Here is an 18,641-nt window from a genome sequence, read left to right on the forward strand (position 1 = left end):
GCTTGGTTATAAACTGGCTGCCCAACCCCTTCTCTTCAGCCTAGAAGTGAACATTTAAAACCAATGTTAAAGACACGAGTTAAGCTGCCATATCCCTGTATTCCTGCAGAGCACTGATGGATTCCTGCACATATTCAAGTAGCTCCTTTATTAGGAATAAGAATGTGTCCAAAGCTCAGGCCCATGGAGACTCCTCTCTAAACTAAGAGGTGATCCAGCCAGACTGAAGCTCAAGGGAACTGAGCTCTGTCATCATTAGCAGGACTTGCTTCAGCCAATGGCAAAAGTGACCAGTGATTCACATGAAATAGGTGGTTTTGATTTTTTTTATGCTCTGGAGGTATAAAAGGAAATGGATAAGGGAATGACACTTGGGGTAGGATACAGACATGGACATGGCACTGACACGGGCAGAATTCTGCAGGTTTATTCATCACTCATTCCTCAGCTTCTGACAAGAATCACAGGCTGGGTTGGGTTCAAAGGGACCTTAAAGACCACCTTGTTCCACCCCCTGCCATGGGCAGGGACACCTTCTACTATCCCAGGTTGCTCCAAGCCCCGTCCAACCTGGCCTTGGACACTGCCAGGGATGGGGCAGCCACAGGGTGCTCTGGGCACCCTGTACCAGGGCCTCACCACCCTCACAATACAGGATTTCTTAATTTCTCATCTCATTCTGTGCTCTGTTAGTCTAAAGCTGCTCCCCCTTGTCCTGTCACTCTGTGCCCATGTGAGAAGTCGCTGTCTCTCCCCAGTGACACAGCCCCTGCCAGGTGAGTGACAATGTGTGCAGGGCTAAGGGCCAACCTCCTGCTACAGAGTTCCAGAGATGTCACTGGGAGCAGCACACACAGTCCTGTCCCCTTTCAACCCAAACACTGCAGGAACTCCCAAACAAGTTCCCCTGACTGAAGCATCTCCCCAGCCCCAGAGCCCAGGGTGAGGGGTGAGCTCTGCAGGACCAGGGCAGGACAGCCCCGCTCTGCACAAGGACAGAGAGAGCCCTGTGAATGAGAACAGGCTGCACAACCGTGTTTGCTCCACCAGCACACCCGAGTCCTCTCGGACCCATTTATACTTAGCAGTGACACCGCTGGCTGTCCCACAAGGACCTCAGAGCCCAAGCCCTGCACTTTACTCCACCAGCCCAACCCCGTGTTTGCCAGCCTGGCGAGCCTCTGAGGTGCTGCCTGCACAGCTCTCCCTGAGCTGCTCTCCTGCACAAGGCAGCACTGCTGCGCTTCAGATGCACCAGCGTTATCTGCGTGTGGCTGACAGCAAACACAGCCACAGCAGCTTCTTCTCCTTCACACCTGGGCAAGTGTCAGCGGGATCAGTGCCCTCCATCACCGGGAGAACCACCCATCCTCGGACCAACCAATGGCTGCAGATGCACGACCCTCCTCTCGCATCACCCAAACAGGCCCAAACATCCCCTGATTGCACTCCTGCAGCGCCGGCAGGGAGGCTCTGCAGCTGCCCAGACCTGCATGCACACAGCTCCACTGAAATCCCAAAAACCCCCCCAAACCCACCCCGCTGCAGCGTTTCTCCCCGTGCCCCCCTCGGCAGGCAGAGCCCCTGGCAGTGCCCTCCTGCTCCGGGAGCAGCTGCTGCCGTGCTGGCAGGGCTCTGAGGAACATGCAACAGCAATGAAATGATCTCATAAACATTGCAGAAGTGACGAACAACAGCAAAAATCACCATGGTTTCGGGGAGGCCGGAGTGATGTAGCCTACCTGCAGGGGCTGAATGGATCATCCATGACTATGACAGGCGCTTGTGGGTTGGGATGGATTGCTGAGCCCTCTATTACCAGCTCAAACTCTGCCTTTTCCACTCTACCAACTCAAAATGGAGGCACATGCGGGCTGGGAGACCTCGCCGAGCCTGCACTGAGCTTGTGCTGTGACCTAAGCCCGCACGCAGAACGCAGAAACTTCGCCCTCGGACCGGCGGCACTGAGCATGTGCTGTGACCCTCCCTCCCTCCCTCAGCCCTGCCTCCCTCAGCCCTGCCTCCGGAACGGCTCCGCGGGCTGCCCGCGCCAGCACCGCTCCGCGAGTAAATACAGCGGGGATCCGCGGATAAATACAGCGGGGATCCGCGAATAAATACAGCCAGGGATCCGCGAATAAATACAGCCGGGGATCCGCGAATAAATACAGCGATCAACCCCGACCGGGGATCCGCCAGTACAGCCGGGCTCCCCCCACGCCATCAACCCCAGCCGGGATTCCGGAGATGCAGCCGGGCTCCCCAGGCAATCCCTGCTCTGTAAATAACAGCAATCAGCCCCGGCCCGGGCTCCGCAAATGCAGCCGGGAGCAGCCGAGCCCTCCCCGGCCGCGGGAGGGGATGGAGGCACGGAGGGATGAGGGAGGGATGAGGGATGAGGGATGAGGGGCCTTGGCTGGGGGATCCCGCACGGCCAACGCGCCGAGCCCAGCCCGGCCCCTGCGCTGCTCCAGGTGCGATCCAAGCACCAGCCCCAAAGCTTTGCTACTCCCGCTGCTGAAAATCGCCTTCATTCCAAGGCTCTGAGGGCTTCAGGTGCTAAAGCTCCACGTTTGAATGCACAGTTCGTGTGCTGGAAAGCGGAGCATGAAGCTTAGTCACGGAACACTCGCGTTCTCCTGTCAGTGCTGCAGCGTCCAGAGCATTTAGGGAATATTAATTCTCACAACCAGCACGTGTGAACACAACGTGAACCCCCGAGGAGCCAGGCCTGACTCACTGCCTGAGCTTCCCGCACCAGCCTTCATCCCTGACCTCCCTATTTTTATTACTTAATTCTCAAACATGCTCTTAGGTACCATTTACATGAAGGGAACATCCCTTCCCCTGCAGCACGCAAGGCTTTAATTAGGATACATCCCTCTACATTTTCCAGAGGATTTCCCTCTATTTCCCTCTTTTTTCTGAGATGCCTCAATCTACCATGAGGCTAAAGAAGGAGAAAAAGTTTCCCAAATTTTCAAGTCTGGAAGACAGAGTAAGCAAAGCAGATCAGGCCACAAAACAAACCTTGATCTTGTCCTACAATACTCCAGTGAGAAATTTTCATTGTAGCATAGGTGGATACACAATTTCCTTGTTGATTATTCTCTGTTACCTCCCACCCCCTGCTTGGGAACCTTCACCAAGAGCCTGGCTCCTTCAATGAACTACCGTAATAATTTAATTGTTCAGTTAACTGAGTGTTTCAGCTCCTGTGGCTCTGCTGAAACGATCTAAAGCCATTCCCTAAGATACAGGACACCCCAAAAATCACATAGCTCACAACATCCCCCAGCAAGAACACTCCAGAAGATTAAAAATAAAGGAAAAGCAAATGTTGTGCAACTCAAACACAAACGCTTCCCAAAACCTCCACTCCGAAATTCATCCAAGCCTTGAATGTTTGGCATTATTTTTTTCTACAACACTAAACAATGTTTGGGAGGAAGGATTTTGATCCATGGCCATGAAACTCTTTAGAATAATACCTGGTTATTTCTTAGTTCCAAGCAAAAATTCAGCAGCTTTTTAATCTATGTATACTCAGAGGTGTCAGTGTCAGCCTTCACTTAGCTCCTCTCTCTGAACCTTCCCCATTCCAAGACAAAATACAGGCTTGAAGAGCTGGAATTAGGAAAAAAGCCTGGCTGCAACCAAATGAAGGAAAACCTAGAGCTGGCCAGTCTGAGTAATTAGCTGATCAGTGAGTGCTCTGCTTTGTCATTTCATCGATCTCTTCAGGCTCAGTCATTCTCTAATAGCTGGAAGAATTAACAGCTACTTCTACACAGAAAGTGGGTTTAAAACCCCACTGACAGCAACAAAAATGGCATTTCACAGGAGAAATCATCCATTTGCCACCAATACAAATACTCAAACCCAAAATGCATTGAAGTACAGTGACAAACACAGGGGTCACAGAGGGTGCTGAGTATCAGAGAGGGGCACCATAAAAACCTCATAAATGCCTTGCCTTGGTGGACTGCTCAAAAGAAAATACACCAGTAATGTTCCAAAAGCATTCTAACATATTGTTATATGTTCAACTTCGGGATATTCCCAGGGCTCAGCACAGCAAGATTGGCTCCCAGAGACTCACAGTGAAGGGGAAGTGCCCGAGTGAGGGAGTTTCACCAGTCCAGTCCCCTCTCAGCCACAAAGACAGATTAAGACACTTCAGAATAAGGTACAGGAAGCCTCATAAATAGGCAATTACATAATAAATACCCACACAGGGAGTTCCTTCCTAACTGCAAGCAGTTAGTGGCTGGCAATGCCCTGAAGCACAAAGATTCAGATCTGCATTAGAAACAGTAAATCTACCATGTAACAATTCAAATATTTATTATTTATATGCTTATCTAATCCCTGCTTCAAATGAGACTTTTCTCCACAATAGCTCTGGAAATCAAGGTCCACAGCTGATTGTGTTCTGCACTGAAAGGAACAATCACCTTCCAGTGGGCACAGACCTGGGCCAATTTATTCACCTTTCACTGGAGTGCTCATGGGAATATCCCCCCGAACCACAAACTCCTCAAGGCTGGCACTTGTGAGGCATTTTCTGTGTTCAGAAAATCCCATACATGGAGAAAGTGTTGTGTTTGGACCCAGAAAGTAACAAAGCTACAGCCTGGCCTGAGCTGTGCTTTCCAAACACAGCTGTCCAAGGCTGGCTGAACAAACCCCAGGCAGATTGAAGAGCGTGCTGGACACACCTTCCTCAAATACGAACTGATTCCCAAAAAAGTTCTTTCTGTACCTCTCATTTGTTCTAGGCCAGCAAAGCATAAACCAGGAATTCCTGCTATGGGACTCTGGAATGACAATTTTCATACGAAAGCAGGAATTTCCACACTTACAAAACTTTCAATTTAATTTCTTAGAAGTGTCTAAATTGCAACTTTGCTGACTAGAAGATGCAAATGATTTTTAGAAGTATTTTCACGGGTGTACATTCAACCAACAAGACAGCCAAGAATTCCTGATAAAATCTGCAACATGTAAAAAGCTTCCACATTTCCAAGAAGCTGTTTAGAAGCAGCACATTATTTACCAGAGATGCATCCGGATGTCAGGACTCACTGTACAATTTTGTTTTGTACTCTGATTTTTCTCTTATATAAACACACGCTCAGAAAGGTGCAGCTTCTCCCTTGCATCCCTTCCACCCCACCTTCCTACCAGCTGGATTTTGACCTTTCTTCCCTTGAGTAATTTTCCTAGAATTAAGGTTGAAAAAGACCTCCAAGATCATCAAGTCCAGCTTTTGAGTGAACACCAGCTCAGGTCAGCAGTGGAGTTTAAAAGCCATTTTCACATACCTTGTCTCTGGATTATAGCCCAGGATGTAGAAAAATGAATCCACTCGTGCCTTGAACTCTCTAGCAGCAAATATGTCAGAGAAATGGGAGATGTTGCACTTCCCTCTGAAAGAAAGAAAGAGGAGAAAACAGCATTAGAATTCTAGCTTGAATAACAGCTACTTTAATTAAGTGCCACTGCAATCTGGGTAGAAGCCACAGGCATCCTTGCTCTCATAAATGTCCAAAACATCATAAATACAAGGCTGTTGTAAGAAAAATCCACGTGGGTTCTTCCCACGGTGGGAAGGGAAGGAAATGCAGTTACAGCAGCTCAGATGGTGCTCCACAAACATTCATTAATTCTCCTCCAGCCAGCACAGTCCCGAGGAGCCCAAATTTAATCAGCCCAACAAACAATAGCTAGAAATGCAATCCTGACAATGTCTAATTTGCAAAGTTTCTACAGTTCTGTTACAGTTACATTTTCCAAAATTCTACTGTCCACATTGTTGAAGTCAGCTTTCTTTCTATTTAAGAGGCTGAATAAAACTTCAGTTTAACAAAAACTCCAAATAAAAAGCAGAGCTGTGGTGCTTTTTAGCAAGTCTGCAATCCAAATTCCAAGCAAGCAGAAGTTTCTTCCTTCTATTTTCATTCCTGAGAGAGTAAAACATACAAAGACTTATTAAAAAAAAAAAAGAGGAAAAATGGATTCTTGAGGATTTATTAGCTTGTTCTAGCCCAGATTGCTAATAATTTTTTTGATACAGCTTGCTGATGAAGTCATTATCCTTAAGATGAGCATTAAGACCGACTATAAGAAGTTGCTTCCTATTTCCTGGATGGTTTGTTGCTGCTCATGCTCTGCCAGTCACACAGCCCAGTTTGCTGCCCCGGGGTAAATCACATCAGAAGCAGGCAGAGAAATGGGCCAGGCAGACAGGCCTGGGCCTTTTTATCTAAACCTGAGTCAGTGCAATAAACACAAACACAAGATATTTCTTTTCCTCAGACTGTCAGGCTCTAACACAGATCTCATCTCTCCTCACTGGTATCTCCTGAACAGTGCTCACCGTTATAAATGGGCTGCTAAGGGGCTTATTGAACATGGTAAAGGTTTGCCAGTTCTGGTTAAAAAGGAATAAAAAGTGCTGTAGCCACCAGCACACCCAGAGGAATCATTGTTTTCCTGCAGTGATCCTGCTGAGCAGCGTGGGCACAGAGATGCAGAGCTGGCATCCCTGAACAAGAGCACTGGGGAGGCCAAAACGCTCAGCTCGTTCCCCTTCCTCATCTTTTCAGGGTAAAGCACTTCAGAAAGGCTTCAGCAGCCAGCAGCCTCTCAGAGCTCTGCCCTGGACCTGGAGCTCTGAATAAACAGCCGCTGCAGGGCACAGGAATGCCCCAGGAGGATGAGGGATGAATAAAGTCAGGGCTGTTTGGAGGCAAAATTGCTCCTGGGAGTGGAGGCTGCAGAGCTGCCCCTGGGACTGCCCAGTGCCCCGCCCATGCCCCTCCTGGCAGACCAAAAGCAGCCCTGGACACTGCCCAGGGCCTGGCAGGTTGCAAAGGACCAGCAGCAGGTCTGCGAAAATCACTCACTAACAGTGATTTTCTCACTGGAGGCTGACGCTGGTTTCCAAGTTTAGTCATTTAGAAAGACACAAAATGAGCAGGGGGATTTGTTTTGATATTTCACATTAAATTCACATTTTAAAGTATTCTGGGGAAAGGGTTTTAGCTTCCTTTCAATAATTCACCTGCCAGCTAGTAAGTATTTTCCAGATAAGCTGCATTATCTCTATCGATGGCAGCAGCACATCCTGTTCACAGCATTTCAGACCAGGAGTTCTGCATTTCACCAGGAAGATTTACCAGAGAGGTAAAAAGCACGTAACTTTTATTACACACTTCCACAGAGATCTACAACTACCCTCTAGTTAAATTTTTCCACTGGTTAGAGCAGAAGATTGGTAGTTACAATCACTGGTTTTATTACCCAGTTTGTCATCAATTCATTGTGTGTCCAGAGCCATTTGTTTGCAGAGGGCAGAGAAATAATCTCATATTATAATAAATTAGAATTTCGTGTTAACCTTTCATGCATCACGACACATTCTGCCTCCTCCATGTTCTCTGCAAGAACACCATGTGCAATTATCCTTATGCTCATCTTGTACACTCAGAGGGTATTTTTCAAGTTTGTTTGGCACACACGTATATTCCATTTTTATCTTCCCATTTCTATCTTTCTTTAAAGGGGAAAAAAAGAGCTGGAAGGATGTAAAAGGGAAGCTAAAACACTCCCAGGGAAAATTCCAGACACACAGTTGAGTTTCTCTGTGTCTGAGCACATTTCCAGCCTGGTTCCATCAGGACAGCCCAGCTCCTGTGAGCTGGGCTGCAGGAACGCTGATTTAAAATTGGAAGGCGACTCAGCAGAGGCACTGTGGAATTCCATGGGCTCCTAGCACACCACTGGAATGCTCTGAGCTTATTAAAAAAGTCTCATATGTAAATCAAAGACTTCCCCCCCCCACCAGAGGAGAAGCCAGTTTGTCTTGAAGTAAGTGGCTTCAGCAAAGTGACTCTGAACAAAAAAATGTCTCCAGATGGCTCTGGTGAAGCACCATCTGAGCACTATTATCAGGGAGATTATTCAATTTGCATTTTGACAATATCCATGCATGTTTGGCATGCTGAAAATCAGCTGAAAAATAATGCCTTGCTGTTGGGATCTGAAAACATTTGAAGTGAGGGTGTCTCCCTCAGCCCTGTCAAGGTTGGGCAGTTCAGCCAAAAGCCCGGAGAGAGGAAGAGAAGCAGCCCCGGGGAAGGGCAGAGTGCAAGGCACACACCTGGGAGGCAGATTCCCTCCTGGCAGGCAGATTTCCTCTGGGCCAAGCTGTGACCATGGAAAGCACTCAGAAAAAGCCTTTAATGCAGTTTACCCAGGGCAACACCCCGAGAGTCAGTGCTGCAGGAGATGCCACTGTCAGGGGGGAAATCAGGCACTGAGGGAAGGGCAGTGCTTCTGCAGCAACCAGCAAAGACCTGAACTGGCAGCGATGGGAACCAGCATCTGCTGAGCACCACTGAACGGAGGCTGCAGAATTGCAGCTCCCTGTTGAAGCAGAGCAGAGAGCACAGTCACTCACTGCAGGAGAGGAGGACAAAGCTGAGCTGGGTGTTAATGACCCCCAGCCCCAGGAACCTCTGTCCCAGGCAGGCTGTCCCCAGCCCATGACTGACCTGAGGGCAGCAGCGTGGTAGGTGTCCACGTAGTCAGAGATGAAGAGCTCTCGGTTCTTGATCACCGGGTCTGTGATCACCAGCTCCCGCCCCGAGTCTGCAGGGAGCAAACACAAACAACCCCTGACACACCAGCTGGGCCACCACTGCCCCTGTGCAGCATCCCTGGCAGGTCACAGCTCGAGGAGTTCCTCAGATACCCATTCTGAGGTGACAAACACGCTGTTCACGTGGCCAGGAAAGTAGGGGATGTAAGAATTAATGTGCAGGAACATCATATCCATTCCTACACATCAATTCTCCCAGAGCTTCTGAAGGGAAAGAGTTCTCAGGGGCACTGGGTGACACATCTGGACCACCAGGAGCACTCACTCCCAGCTGAAAGGAACCAAGGAAATTAATTTGTTCTGGTTTCCAGGATAAGGTTTTGGTTGTTGTGCATATTTAATGTCAGACCTTCAACAAAATCCTGACAGTAGGAACTGCGCAGTGCTCTGGTAAATATTGATATTCACGTTCAAACACAAAAAATTCTGAGTGTTAACAAAGAACTGGAAGACAACTTTTTCCATGACTTCTATCTAATACCTTTGAGGAAGACACAAAGATACTTCTCCACTCACATGAGACTGCATAAAAAAACAGCCATGCTATCAAAAATACTTTTTGACACTGTGCCTGTAATCTCATTGTTGGAAGTTTCAAATAAATTAGTAAGAGAAATGTTAGATTTGTGGAGCTTTTGCTAAAAGCACACACATAAAATATCCTTAAAAAGGGGAACGTGTGCTCAACTTTGTTCTGTCAGGCACCAGAAAGTTGCTGCATTCCATATTTCAATCATCAACTTTTATCATCATGGTTCACCTTGGAGTATCTTCAGAATTTTTAACAGTTGCCTCAAGGAAATTTCCTGGTAAGAACAGAAGCAAATGTTATGTCTTCCCTGGAGGCAAGAGATAAATGGCACTGGTATATGATACTAAAGTTTCTTCTGCTTCTATTAAACCCAAGATTACACTTGTTTTTGCAAAGAGAAAAGGAGAAACTCAGCTCCAAGTGCTTCAGCTCCATCCCTCACTGCAATAATAATCACAGTGAATATTCATGTGTGTAAGGGAGCATGGCTGTAAAAGACACAGTTCTCATGGCACTGGGGCAGAACCACAAAAAACAGAAGAGATCCACAATTTCTGCAGATAATCTGGTGCTCAGTTAGTTATCAGTACAGTGTCCAAGAGGACCACCAAGGACCCAGGCTTATTTTGCTTTTCTCTCCTCTCTCAAAGAGGGAATTATAATTATTATTATTAATACACTATTATTAATATTGTCGTTATTATTATAACTTATTATTAACAATACAGCCCAGCACTTCCACCACACCTGGAATGCCCCTGATTACAGGGACAGGACACACACCAGTGACACCAGGCAGGTAAGAAACCATCAGCCCTTTTCTAATACATTGGTCTCACCACGTCCTGGTTCCATAGCCCTGTGCAGAATTGTTGTGGCTTTGTTAAAACTCGGATTGAGGGCAGAAGCAGAGCAGGGCTGGCTCTGCAGAGCCCACTCACCGTTCTCGTTGTGCCTGTCCTGCACCAGGTGCTGGTACACGGAGTCGGGCACCTCGGACTGGCGGTAGTACCACTTCACGTTCATCAGCAGATGGTCCCTCTTGCTCTGAAAAACAACCCTGGAGCATTACTGACAGGGAAACCAGACCAGAGCCCACTCAGTCCTCGCTGGGAAAAACCCCTGAGGTCAGACTCTAAGGGAGGAAGGCATTTCTGGTGACAGATTGATTTTCAGCCCAGACAAAGGCAAGGAGAACCTCCTGCTCACCGTGCAGTTGTATCTCTGTGTGCATGTGACCAGCAAACCCCAATCCACTGACTCCCATTAACTAACCCAAGGAAAGAGGCAGGGATCAGAAAAGGACTGCAACTTTTGGCCTCATGCAGCATGGTCTTACACTGCTAATTTCCACAAATAAGAAGTATTTATAGCCAAACATGCAAGAAAGAATACCCACAGTAACACCATTCAGTGCAGCCATTCTTAACAGCAGAAACCAAGAGATAATAGATTTTCTTCCCCCAAGGACAGATGGATCCAGACATAATCATAGACCTTCTTTATTACACAAAAGAATAGGATACTGCACTTCAATCACAATAATTACAGGCTCTGACTGCTCATCAACCTCACAGCAAAATTTACACAAAACTGTCTTCCCCAAATGCTCTTTTTTCATCGAGGCTCCAGCCGCCAATTTGTTCCTTCTTAGAAGGAAACTGGAGCACAAACACCACTTAAGCAGAGAATTTTTAGATCAAGTCACTACAGACTCTGCTCAGTTTGTCTCTGAACCCCTTGGTCTGCAATTCTTCCTGCTGCTCCAAAACACTTGAAGAAACAAAGGCCTGAAGGGAAAGTAACATTCTTTTGGCATGAGGCAACCGCAGGCTTGTTTTCCTCTGGACTGCAATCCTCTAGACCCTTCAAAGACTGCTCCTAAAACATTTCCAGTTCCGAGTTAAATCGCAGGTTACTGGGCCGGGAGGTTCTATTGTCTCTCCCCTGCACCAGCCTGCGTGTTGCAGCTTTTCTGCTGAATAAACAACATCCAAAGCTTCCCAGTAAAAAGCGTTTCCTGAGCAGAGCCCGTGTAATACCAGCAAACCACTGCCAGTGGCAGCATTGTGCCAGGAAAGCTGGGACTGAGCCACCACTTCCACATCCCCAATCCCCAAACCCGCTCACTGAGCATCCCTGGGCTGTGCAGGAGGAACCCGAGCCTGCTGTGGTGGCTTTTTAAATAACACATTTGCAATCAAAGCCAACAAGCTTGTCTAATGCATGAAAAAAAATCAAAAGGACAACGAATGAGAGGCGGCTCTGATTTCTGCTGCCTGCTGTTCAAAAATTGGGGTTGCAGACTTGTCTGTTCTCCTGAAATAATGCTCTGTGCATCACAGCTTTTATGAACAGTCTCTCTGAATTCTGAAGACAAAAAAGTCCAAGTAAATAATCTGTTACCCTCTCGCTAAGAGTTCATAAATTCTATTAGTGGAGCTTGCAGCAATGATGGGAAACATCAACCCAGCATTTCTCTGCAAATTCTCTTTGTATTTCTCAGCTGAGAGGACAAAAACCCCACTCTTTTGTTACACAAACCCTGGGGGGATGCTCAGAAAGCTTCACTCTGGCACGAAAACCATTCACATACATAAGGACAGTTTACAACAAGCATCAATGCTCTGATTTTCAGGGTTTGTGCCTCTGGAGTCAGGTATCTTTCAAAAAATACAACTCCAAGGAGCACTGCAAAGGAAGCACAGGCACATCTGTGCATGGAACCACGAGGGAGGACTACAAAATACAGCGTGGAATTTGGTGGTGGTGGTTTGGAATAGCAAATGACACCAGGGGGAGAAGGACTGGAAATCCACACTGTGCTCTGCTGGGGAAGGTGCTGCCAAAGGGTTCCCTACAAACCAAATCATCCCAAGCATGAACAAGCACCCACAGACAAGGGGAGATCCGAGAAAAGAGAGGGACTTGCGGCACCTTGGAAAAAGGGGAGGAGAAAGGCAGGCGATGTGAAGGAATGGCTGCAGCCTCCTGTGTAACCTCACAGAGACGCTGCCAGGAGGGGACAGGTTTGCAGGAGGAGCTCTGGGAGTGCCCAAATTCTGTGTGCAGGCGATCCTTGACATCTGCATCCACTGAGGTGATCCCACAGAAAGGGAGGGATCAGCACTGCCAGTGTTTCACTGCCCTGGCATCACACAGAGCTGGGAGCTGCAGCTTTAGGCCAAGGCTGAGGGGATGTGGTGATGCCACCAGCCCACTTCCCTCTCATTTCTGTCACAGAACAGCACAGGCTCTCAGCAGCGGGGACAAGGCCAAGGGCAGCACTTAAAAAGCATTCTGACACTGGAGGGAAGAAATCAGTGGCTCAAAGTGAGGTTTCTCCCCTGCTGCCATAAGGGACCACCACTCTCCCACCTCCCAAAACACCCTTTTTGGTCCTTCAGTCAAAGCAAAGAGAAGTTTCTGCTGATTGCCACAACTCCTGGAAGCCCCACTGCGAACACCCAATAAGCACTAAAAACTGGAATAGCAGGGATTACACAAGAGCTTATCAGGAATATTCACAGTGAACCCAATGCAGGCAGGCAAAGTATTTACTGTGTTGTGCAGGATTTTATCAGCTCATCACTGAGAAATCCCACACTTCAGGAAAGCACAACCTCTCCATGCAGGCTGGAGCTCTCTGCCAGTTCAAGCGTTTGACTTTGATGGGGAGACAGTGATTCCCACTGGGAATGGGAACTCCTCAGCACACATCGGCTGTTGCCTCACTGTGCTTTGTTCCAGCCACTCTGCACATAAAAGAGAACAACAACAATTCCTCCCCTGAAATCAGATTCACAATCCGGAGGCACTGGGGAAGATTGGATTTCAGGAGGCGGGGCTGGATCGAAGGAGTTTCCAGGAAAGTGATGAATTGCCAAGGGTGCCATCAGGGTGGGACTGATGGCACTGACAGGGCAAGACTGCAAAGCAAAGGAAATTACAGGGGATTCCTAACACCCAGAAGTGGCTTTTCTTTCACTACACCTCAGAAAACAAAAATAATGTGTCCTTTAAAGCTATGGAGAAAAAACACAACGTTAAAATTAGAAGCAAACAGGTGATAAAACTAAAACACAACCAACCCAAATGTGTGGCTGAGCACAGAGGAGAAGCCATGGTCTGCATCCACTTCCCAGGCTTTCCACTCCTCAAGCCTAAATTCTATTAGAGAGGCATTTTAAGTGATTTAGAAATGAGAAGGTAAAGGGGCCAGTGTAAATATCTTGAACAATTATCAGACTCGTGCTGCACGCTGCTGACAGCTCCCCATTTGAATCATGGAATGCTGCCTATGGAATGGCTCCGTGCCTCCATACACAGGGCAAAGCAGCAACAAAAATATCATTTACAATGAGATGTGCAAGGAACCCTTACAGAAAAGTCTGTGACGATGTATTTGGGGTTGGGTTAGTTGGGTTGTGGGTTCTGGGTTTCTCTGGGGTTTTCTTTGGGAGTTGTGAGCTGATCTCCCTCCCAAATACCTCTTTTTACCACCATTGGTCATTTTTGTCCAATTCATTTCAAAGCTTCAGCCTGACAACTCCTTTCTGTACCCACTCTCCAACATGGATGATTTTGTGGGGTTTAACCTGAAGCTTCAATCTTGCTAAAAATACAAAACGTCTGTCAGAGTCTCCCTTTTCACATTTACATCCCTCATGGCACAGAAATTCCTAGACATGCTATTTTGTCAGCCAACTTTCTAAATACGTATGTCATTTCTAAAGCAGACTATACTCAGAGGTGTCAAGGCGCCAACTTCTGTGGCAGAATATTTATTTTCAAACCATGTGCACACAAAAGAAGTGTCCCCTACTTCCTAAAGTGTGACTTTTTTTTCCTTTTTTACACCTTTACATCTGAAAAGCTGCAGTCAGTCACATGCCAAATCCAGGCTTGCAGAAATTGCAGCCATGGCAAGAGCTTTAAATTTCAAGTGTCCTTCTGTCAGCTCAAAATGATTCCCTGTGCTACAAAACCACATTCTCCCCTTTAATGAAAATATTGTCTTTTGCTGCAGCACTCACAAAGTGCTCATCTGGGGGTTTTGTTCTTGCTGACATTTTGGGTTTTGTTCCTTTTAAACAGCATGAATCGGTTTTGGACGTTGAACAAGAATTAGATGGAATCTGTAAATGGATCAAAGCATCTCAGTTCACAAGCATCTGGTCAACCTCTATTTCAAATGAGCCTCTGCCTTACAGGGGAAAAAAATAATGTTACACCTTCTCTCTAAAAGCAGGGATGTCCTGATTTCCACAGCACTTGTGACAGTTCCAAGGTGCCTGTTTTCCCTAGAACACGCTTCGGAACAGTTACTGCACACCCCAAACCAGATCTTCAGAAATTCCATGTTCTCTCTCCAGGACTGTGATGAACCAAACTGTGCAAACGACCACAGATGTCCTGCAGATTCTCCCAGAGGGATTTAATCACTGTACTTCACTACTTGCCCTATTTAGGTCCATGTTAAATCACAACTAGCTTTGGAAACAATGTGCCAAATGCTGGAGATGACAGATGGGCACGCTGGAGTCAGGGAATAGCAGCAATTCCAGAGAAACAAACAGCAAAACAGGCACAAGGAAAAGAACATCTTCCCTGTCCAACGGGGTTTTCCACCATGAAATCTCACTCCTGCTGTAGAACTGTTTTTCACACTCAGTCAATTCTGACATTTACTAATAGTCAAAGGAGAGAAAAGGAAAAATAAAGACCACTCATATCAGTGTTGTGGGGACAAGAAAAAAGCAGAGTGGGGACACAAATGAACCAATCTGGAAATCAGGAGCTAAAGAGATACAGCAAGGATTATTTCTCTTCCCTCTCCACAACAGCACGTGTAATTTCACGTTCTCAGGGTATCTTTTTGTAGGCTGTTTGCTAATTAATTAAGAAAACTGATCAGCTGTTTGCAAGCCAAGCAAACCCAGCCTGGAAATGCAGAGGTTATTACTACAAATGAATGTTATTTTTGCAGCTTGATTATTTAATTCAGACGCCTGCATAGCAACACATAATTACTCCTTGCAAACAGAGAAGCATTGTCAGTGTTCAGCAAGAAATACAAATGTGAAATAAAAGCAATAATGTGGCCACATGCAGATTAATCCTCTGTGCCCCTGCCCAGAGCAGCCCGGGCAGGGCTGTCCTCTTACCCTGAGCCAACACAAAGCCTGCAACCTTTAAACCTGTTACTGTTATCTAATGACTGCTCCATCTACAAGAGCTTTTCTAATAGAAACATGCCTTGATGGCTTATCTGGGCACACAAGGCAGGGCACAAAGCAGGGCTGATTGAGCGCAGTAATGGGAGGCAGGAAATGAGAAGCCTTGGGAAAGCCGCGGATAATCGATCAGTGGATTCACTCAAGTGTGAGCTGAGCAGGGAATAAGCTGCCTGGGGTATCAAATATTGCTGTTTCCAGGGTAAAGGCCCATTTCTGTGATCTATGCAGGGGAGGGCATAATTTATTGACAAAACAATATCGGATTTTTTCACAATGGCTTGCGCCTGACATTTTCTGACTGTTTACAGCAAGAATTTTTCTTGTGTCCTTTTTATTCACAAATATAACTCCTTTTGGAATTCATCAAGTCACCTCAGCATGCTGGAAATTAATTCAGCCTCGCATAGGAGTAACTCTGAGATGTCAAACACTCCTCACACTCACCTTGCCCTGAATTTCTGCCTCTCACAGGTGCACAGACACTGCACACCTGCAGGGACACACCTGGCCCCAGACCCCACGGGATGCACAGTCCTTCTGCTCGGAGGCACTCTCCGTTCAGAACAGTGTTTGCTCGAGATCTCTACTGTAGTTTCTACAAAATTTGAAGCATCAAACATCACAAACAGGTCATTTGTGGCCTTGTTTCTTACAGATGGACAGGGGAAGGCACTGGAGCCCATGAACACACCTGCAAACCTCAGCCCACGGGCACACACTGATACCCACACCAAAGCATAAAACAGCCATCTGCCTGCCTACACCTTCACAAACTGCAAAACGTGGCCAAAATCAGTTTTACATCACGGCACATCATCTGCAAAGTTGTTTGTGCATGTGAGGAGGTGGCCAGGCAGCCCCAGCCCCAAATCCCAGCTATCAAGGCTCGAGCCTTCTCAAAAACACGAAGGTGGTACCCGACTTATCCGCATGTTAATGCCGAGGAGCTGCCATATGCTGTCTCCCAGTGTGGGTGGTTTGGCATTGGAGCTGCCAGACTGCCTCAACAACACAGCCCTCAGTCAGCTCAGCAGAGCTGCTCCAGCACAGCTCGCTCCGCTGGCGCTCCGCGAGCACGGGACGTTCTGCTGGGACCAGGGTGAGCCCACGAGGCAGGGACTGCACATGAGACAGACAAAGAATAATTATGGCAGCTGAGAACGGGGAGAGACCCGGCAATAAACAGCACTAAAAGGCTGCCTGAGCCTCAGTGAATTCAGCAGTGAAATCCCCCTCACCAGGAGTCAGCACTGAATTTCATTGCACTTCTAAGGCAAAGTTCAACAAATCCAGCATGTTTTGACAAAAACTGACTAGGATGGAACAAGTGTCACCTAACAGCCCTTAATTTTATTTAGTGTCACCGATACGTCTCACCTTGAACACAGCCTCATCCAGGGTTTTAAAGGAGAAAAAGAACATTATTCATTTCAGGTAATGACCGTAAGAGATGTCTGTATTTAAAATAAACTGTAGTATTTATTCCATCAACTTTCCAGCTTTACCAGAAACAAAGCTGCTCACTGTGCTGAGAACCAGCAAGTCACCTGTTTTCATTTAAGTGACATACACTTAAGTACAAAATACCCTTAAAATTTCAGTGCGGTCCTAAATGACAAAAGACAATTTCATCTTGTTAAAAAAAAAAGCAGTTATGCTTAAAAACTGACTGGCTTAAAATAAAACTATGATAAGATCTTCCATGAAGGTTATGGGTCATTGCTTACTACCTCATTTAATCCCTTTGTGGTCTCTTTCTGCTCCGTTTCCCTTTTATGTTCCCTGAATCCCAGCTGTGGTTCTCGGTGTGGGTGAGGTACAAAGTCACCAGGGCAGCCCCGTGTACAGCACCAGGACAAGGCTGTTTAATTACAATTACAGCTGCCAGGGCTCAGGGCCGGCGTGTCCCCCCTCTGCTCCCCCTCCAGGACCCTGTGGCACAGAAAGGTTCTCCAGTGCCCGTCCCTTCCTGGGAGCACCAGCAGCTGTGGCAGCCCAGGATCCCCACCAGCTCCGGGCTCTGCCTCTGAGAACCCTGGGCAGGTAAAATGGGGCAGAGCAGGGATGCTCACAGCAGCTGGGCACACCCAGCCAGGCCCATCCACCTTCCCTGGGCTTGTTTTCCCACCCACATCTCCATGGTATGAGGAATTCCAGGGAATGTTGCTCGTGTTGAAGGTCCTGCCAGCACACAAAGCTGCTGCCCCTCCATCAGCGCCTCTTGAGGGTATTACACTGCACCCAGCTGGGCACAAACCCCAGGTGAGGCCGTGGAGGTGCCACATCTCTGCTGGTATTGCACAAATATCCCAAAACGAGACACACACACACACAGGGGGAGGTGTCATTAATGGGCTGTAATTAAAATCACTGTGAGAGAAGGCAATAAGCACTATTTTTGATCAGAGCATCCCTGCTCACGTTTGCTGCCTCTCCCAGCCCCGCTCTGATTGCAGATTTTGCCCTTCCACAGAAGCAGATTGGGAGGGAGCTGCTGACCCAAAACTGACAGGGACCCTCCTGAGCACCTCCTGCTGTGCTCGCACCGCCCGGGCTCAGCACAGGCACCAGGAGCCAGCAGCCACCACCAACTAATGGTATCACAAATGCATTTAACTAATCATTGAATAGATACTCTGGTAATTAAATTCCATTAAGGTTTTTTTAGCATTATGCCGAAGAAGTGCAACACTGAAATGAAGATACCATTCGGGCCCCGCCTGACATTTGCCATTAAATGTCATTTATAGCACATAGCTCAGATCTAATTGCAGAGCAGCACCAGCCATAGTATTTATCACTTCTATTAAAACAAGCAGCACTCAGCAGTGGGGCTATTCAAAGCCATCATACACAGTTTAAATAGATTTCTCACCTTTTAAATATCAAGAGGCCAGATTTTCTTTACCATCTCACTGAGGGGTTTACCTTTGAACAAAGACACACCAAGAGCTGAAGGATAAAACAATCAGGAGACAGTTTGCTCTGCAAACCCAGCCCGGAGTTTGAACAGTCTCCACCTGTTAAAATATCGCCTCATGGGCAGGGGAATTTTATAACAGGAAAAATTAAAGCACCTTTGCCAACCGGCTGGGGTTTGAAACTATAAAAAAAAAAAAGGAAAGAAAATGCACTGACCAGCCAGCCCCTGTGACGTGGCTGTTTCACCACAAAAGCAAATGCTGTTCCTATGAGGACACAA

At 47.1% G+C, this 18,641-nt stretch overlaps 1 protein-coding gene across 6 annotated transcripts in view; it reads right to left on the reverse strand.

Moving 5' to 3' along the window:
* Positions 1–18,641, reverse strand: part of RERE (arginine-glutamic acid dipeptide repeats) — a 177,439-nt gene that overhangs the window by 76,352 nt on the left and 82,446 nt on the right. For 5 of the 6 annotated variants that reach the window (XM_042032151.1, XM_042032150.1, XM_042032147.1 and 2 more), the window contains exons 4-6: positions 10,142–10,247; positions 8,562–8,658; positions 5,328–5,432 (exon numbers count right to left, since the gene is read on the reverse strand). In XM_042032151.1, the coding sequence (XP_041888085.1) occupies positions 5,328–5,432; positions 8,562–8,658; positions 10,142–10,247 (308 nt within the window). Of the gene's footprint in view, positions 1–1,742; positions 1,929–5,327; positions 5,433–8,561; positions 8,659–10,141; positions 10,248–18,641 lie in introns of those variants that run through there. The other variant, XM_042032152.1, reaches the window with a different exon arrangement.

The sequence above is a fragment of the Corvus kubaryi genome, unplaced genomic scaffold (assembly GCF_017639235.1).
Source record: "Corvus kubaryi isolate FWS band 111438036 unplaced genomic scaffold, C.kubaryi_AGA036_p1.0 37352, whole genome shotgun sequence".
NCBI lineage: Eukaryota > Metazoa > Chordata > Aves > Passeriformes > Corvidae > Corvus > Corvus kubaryi.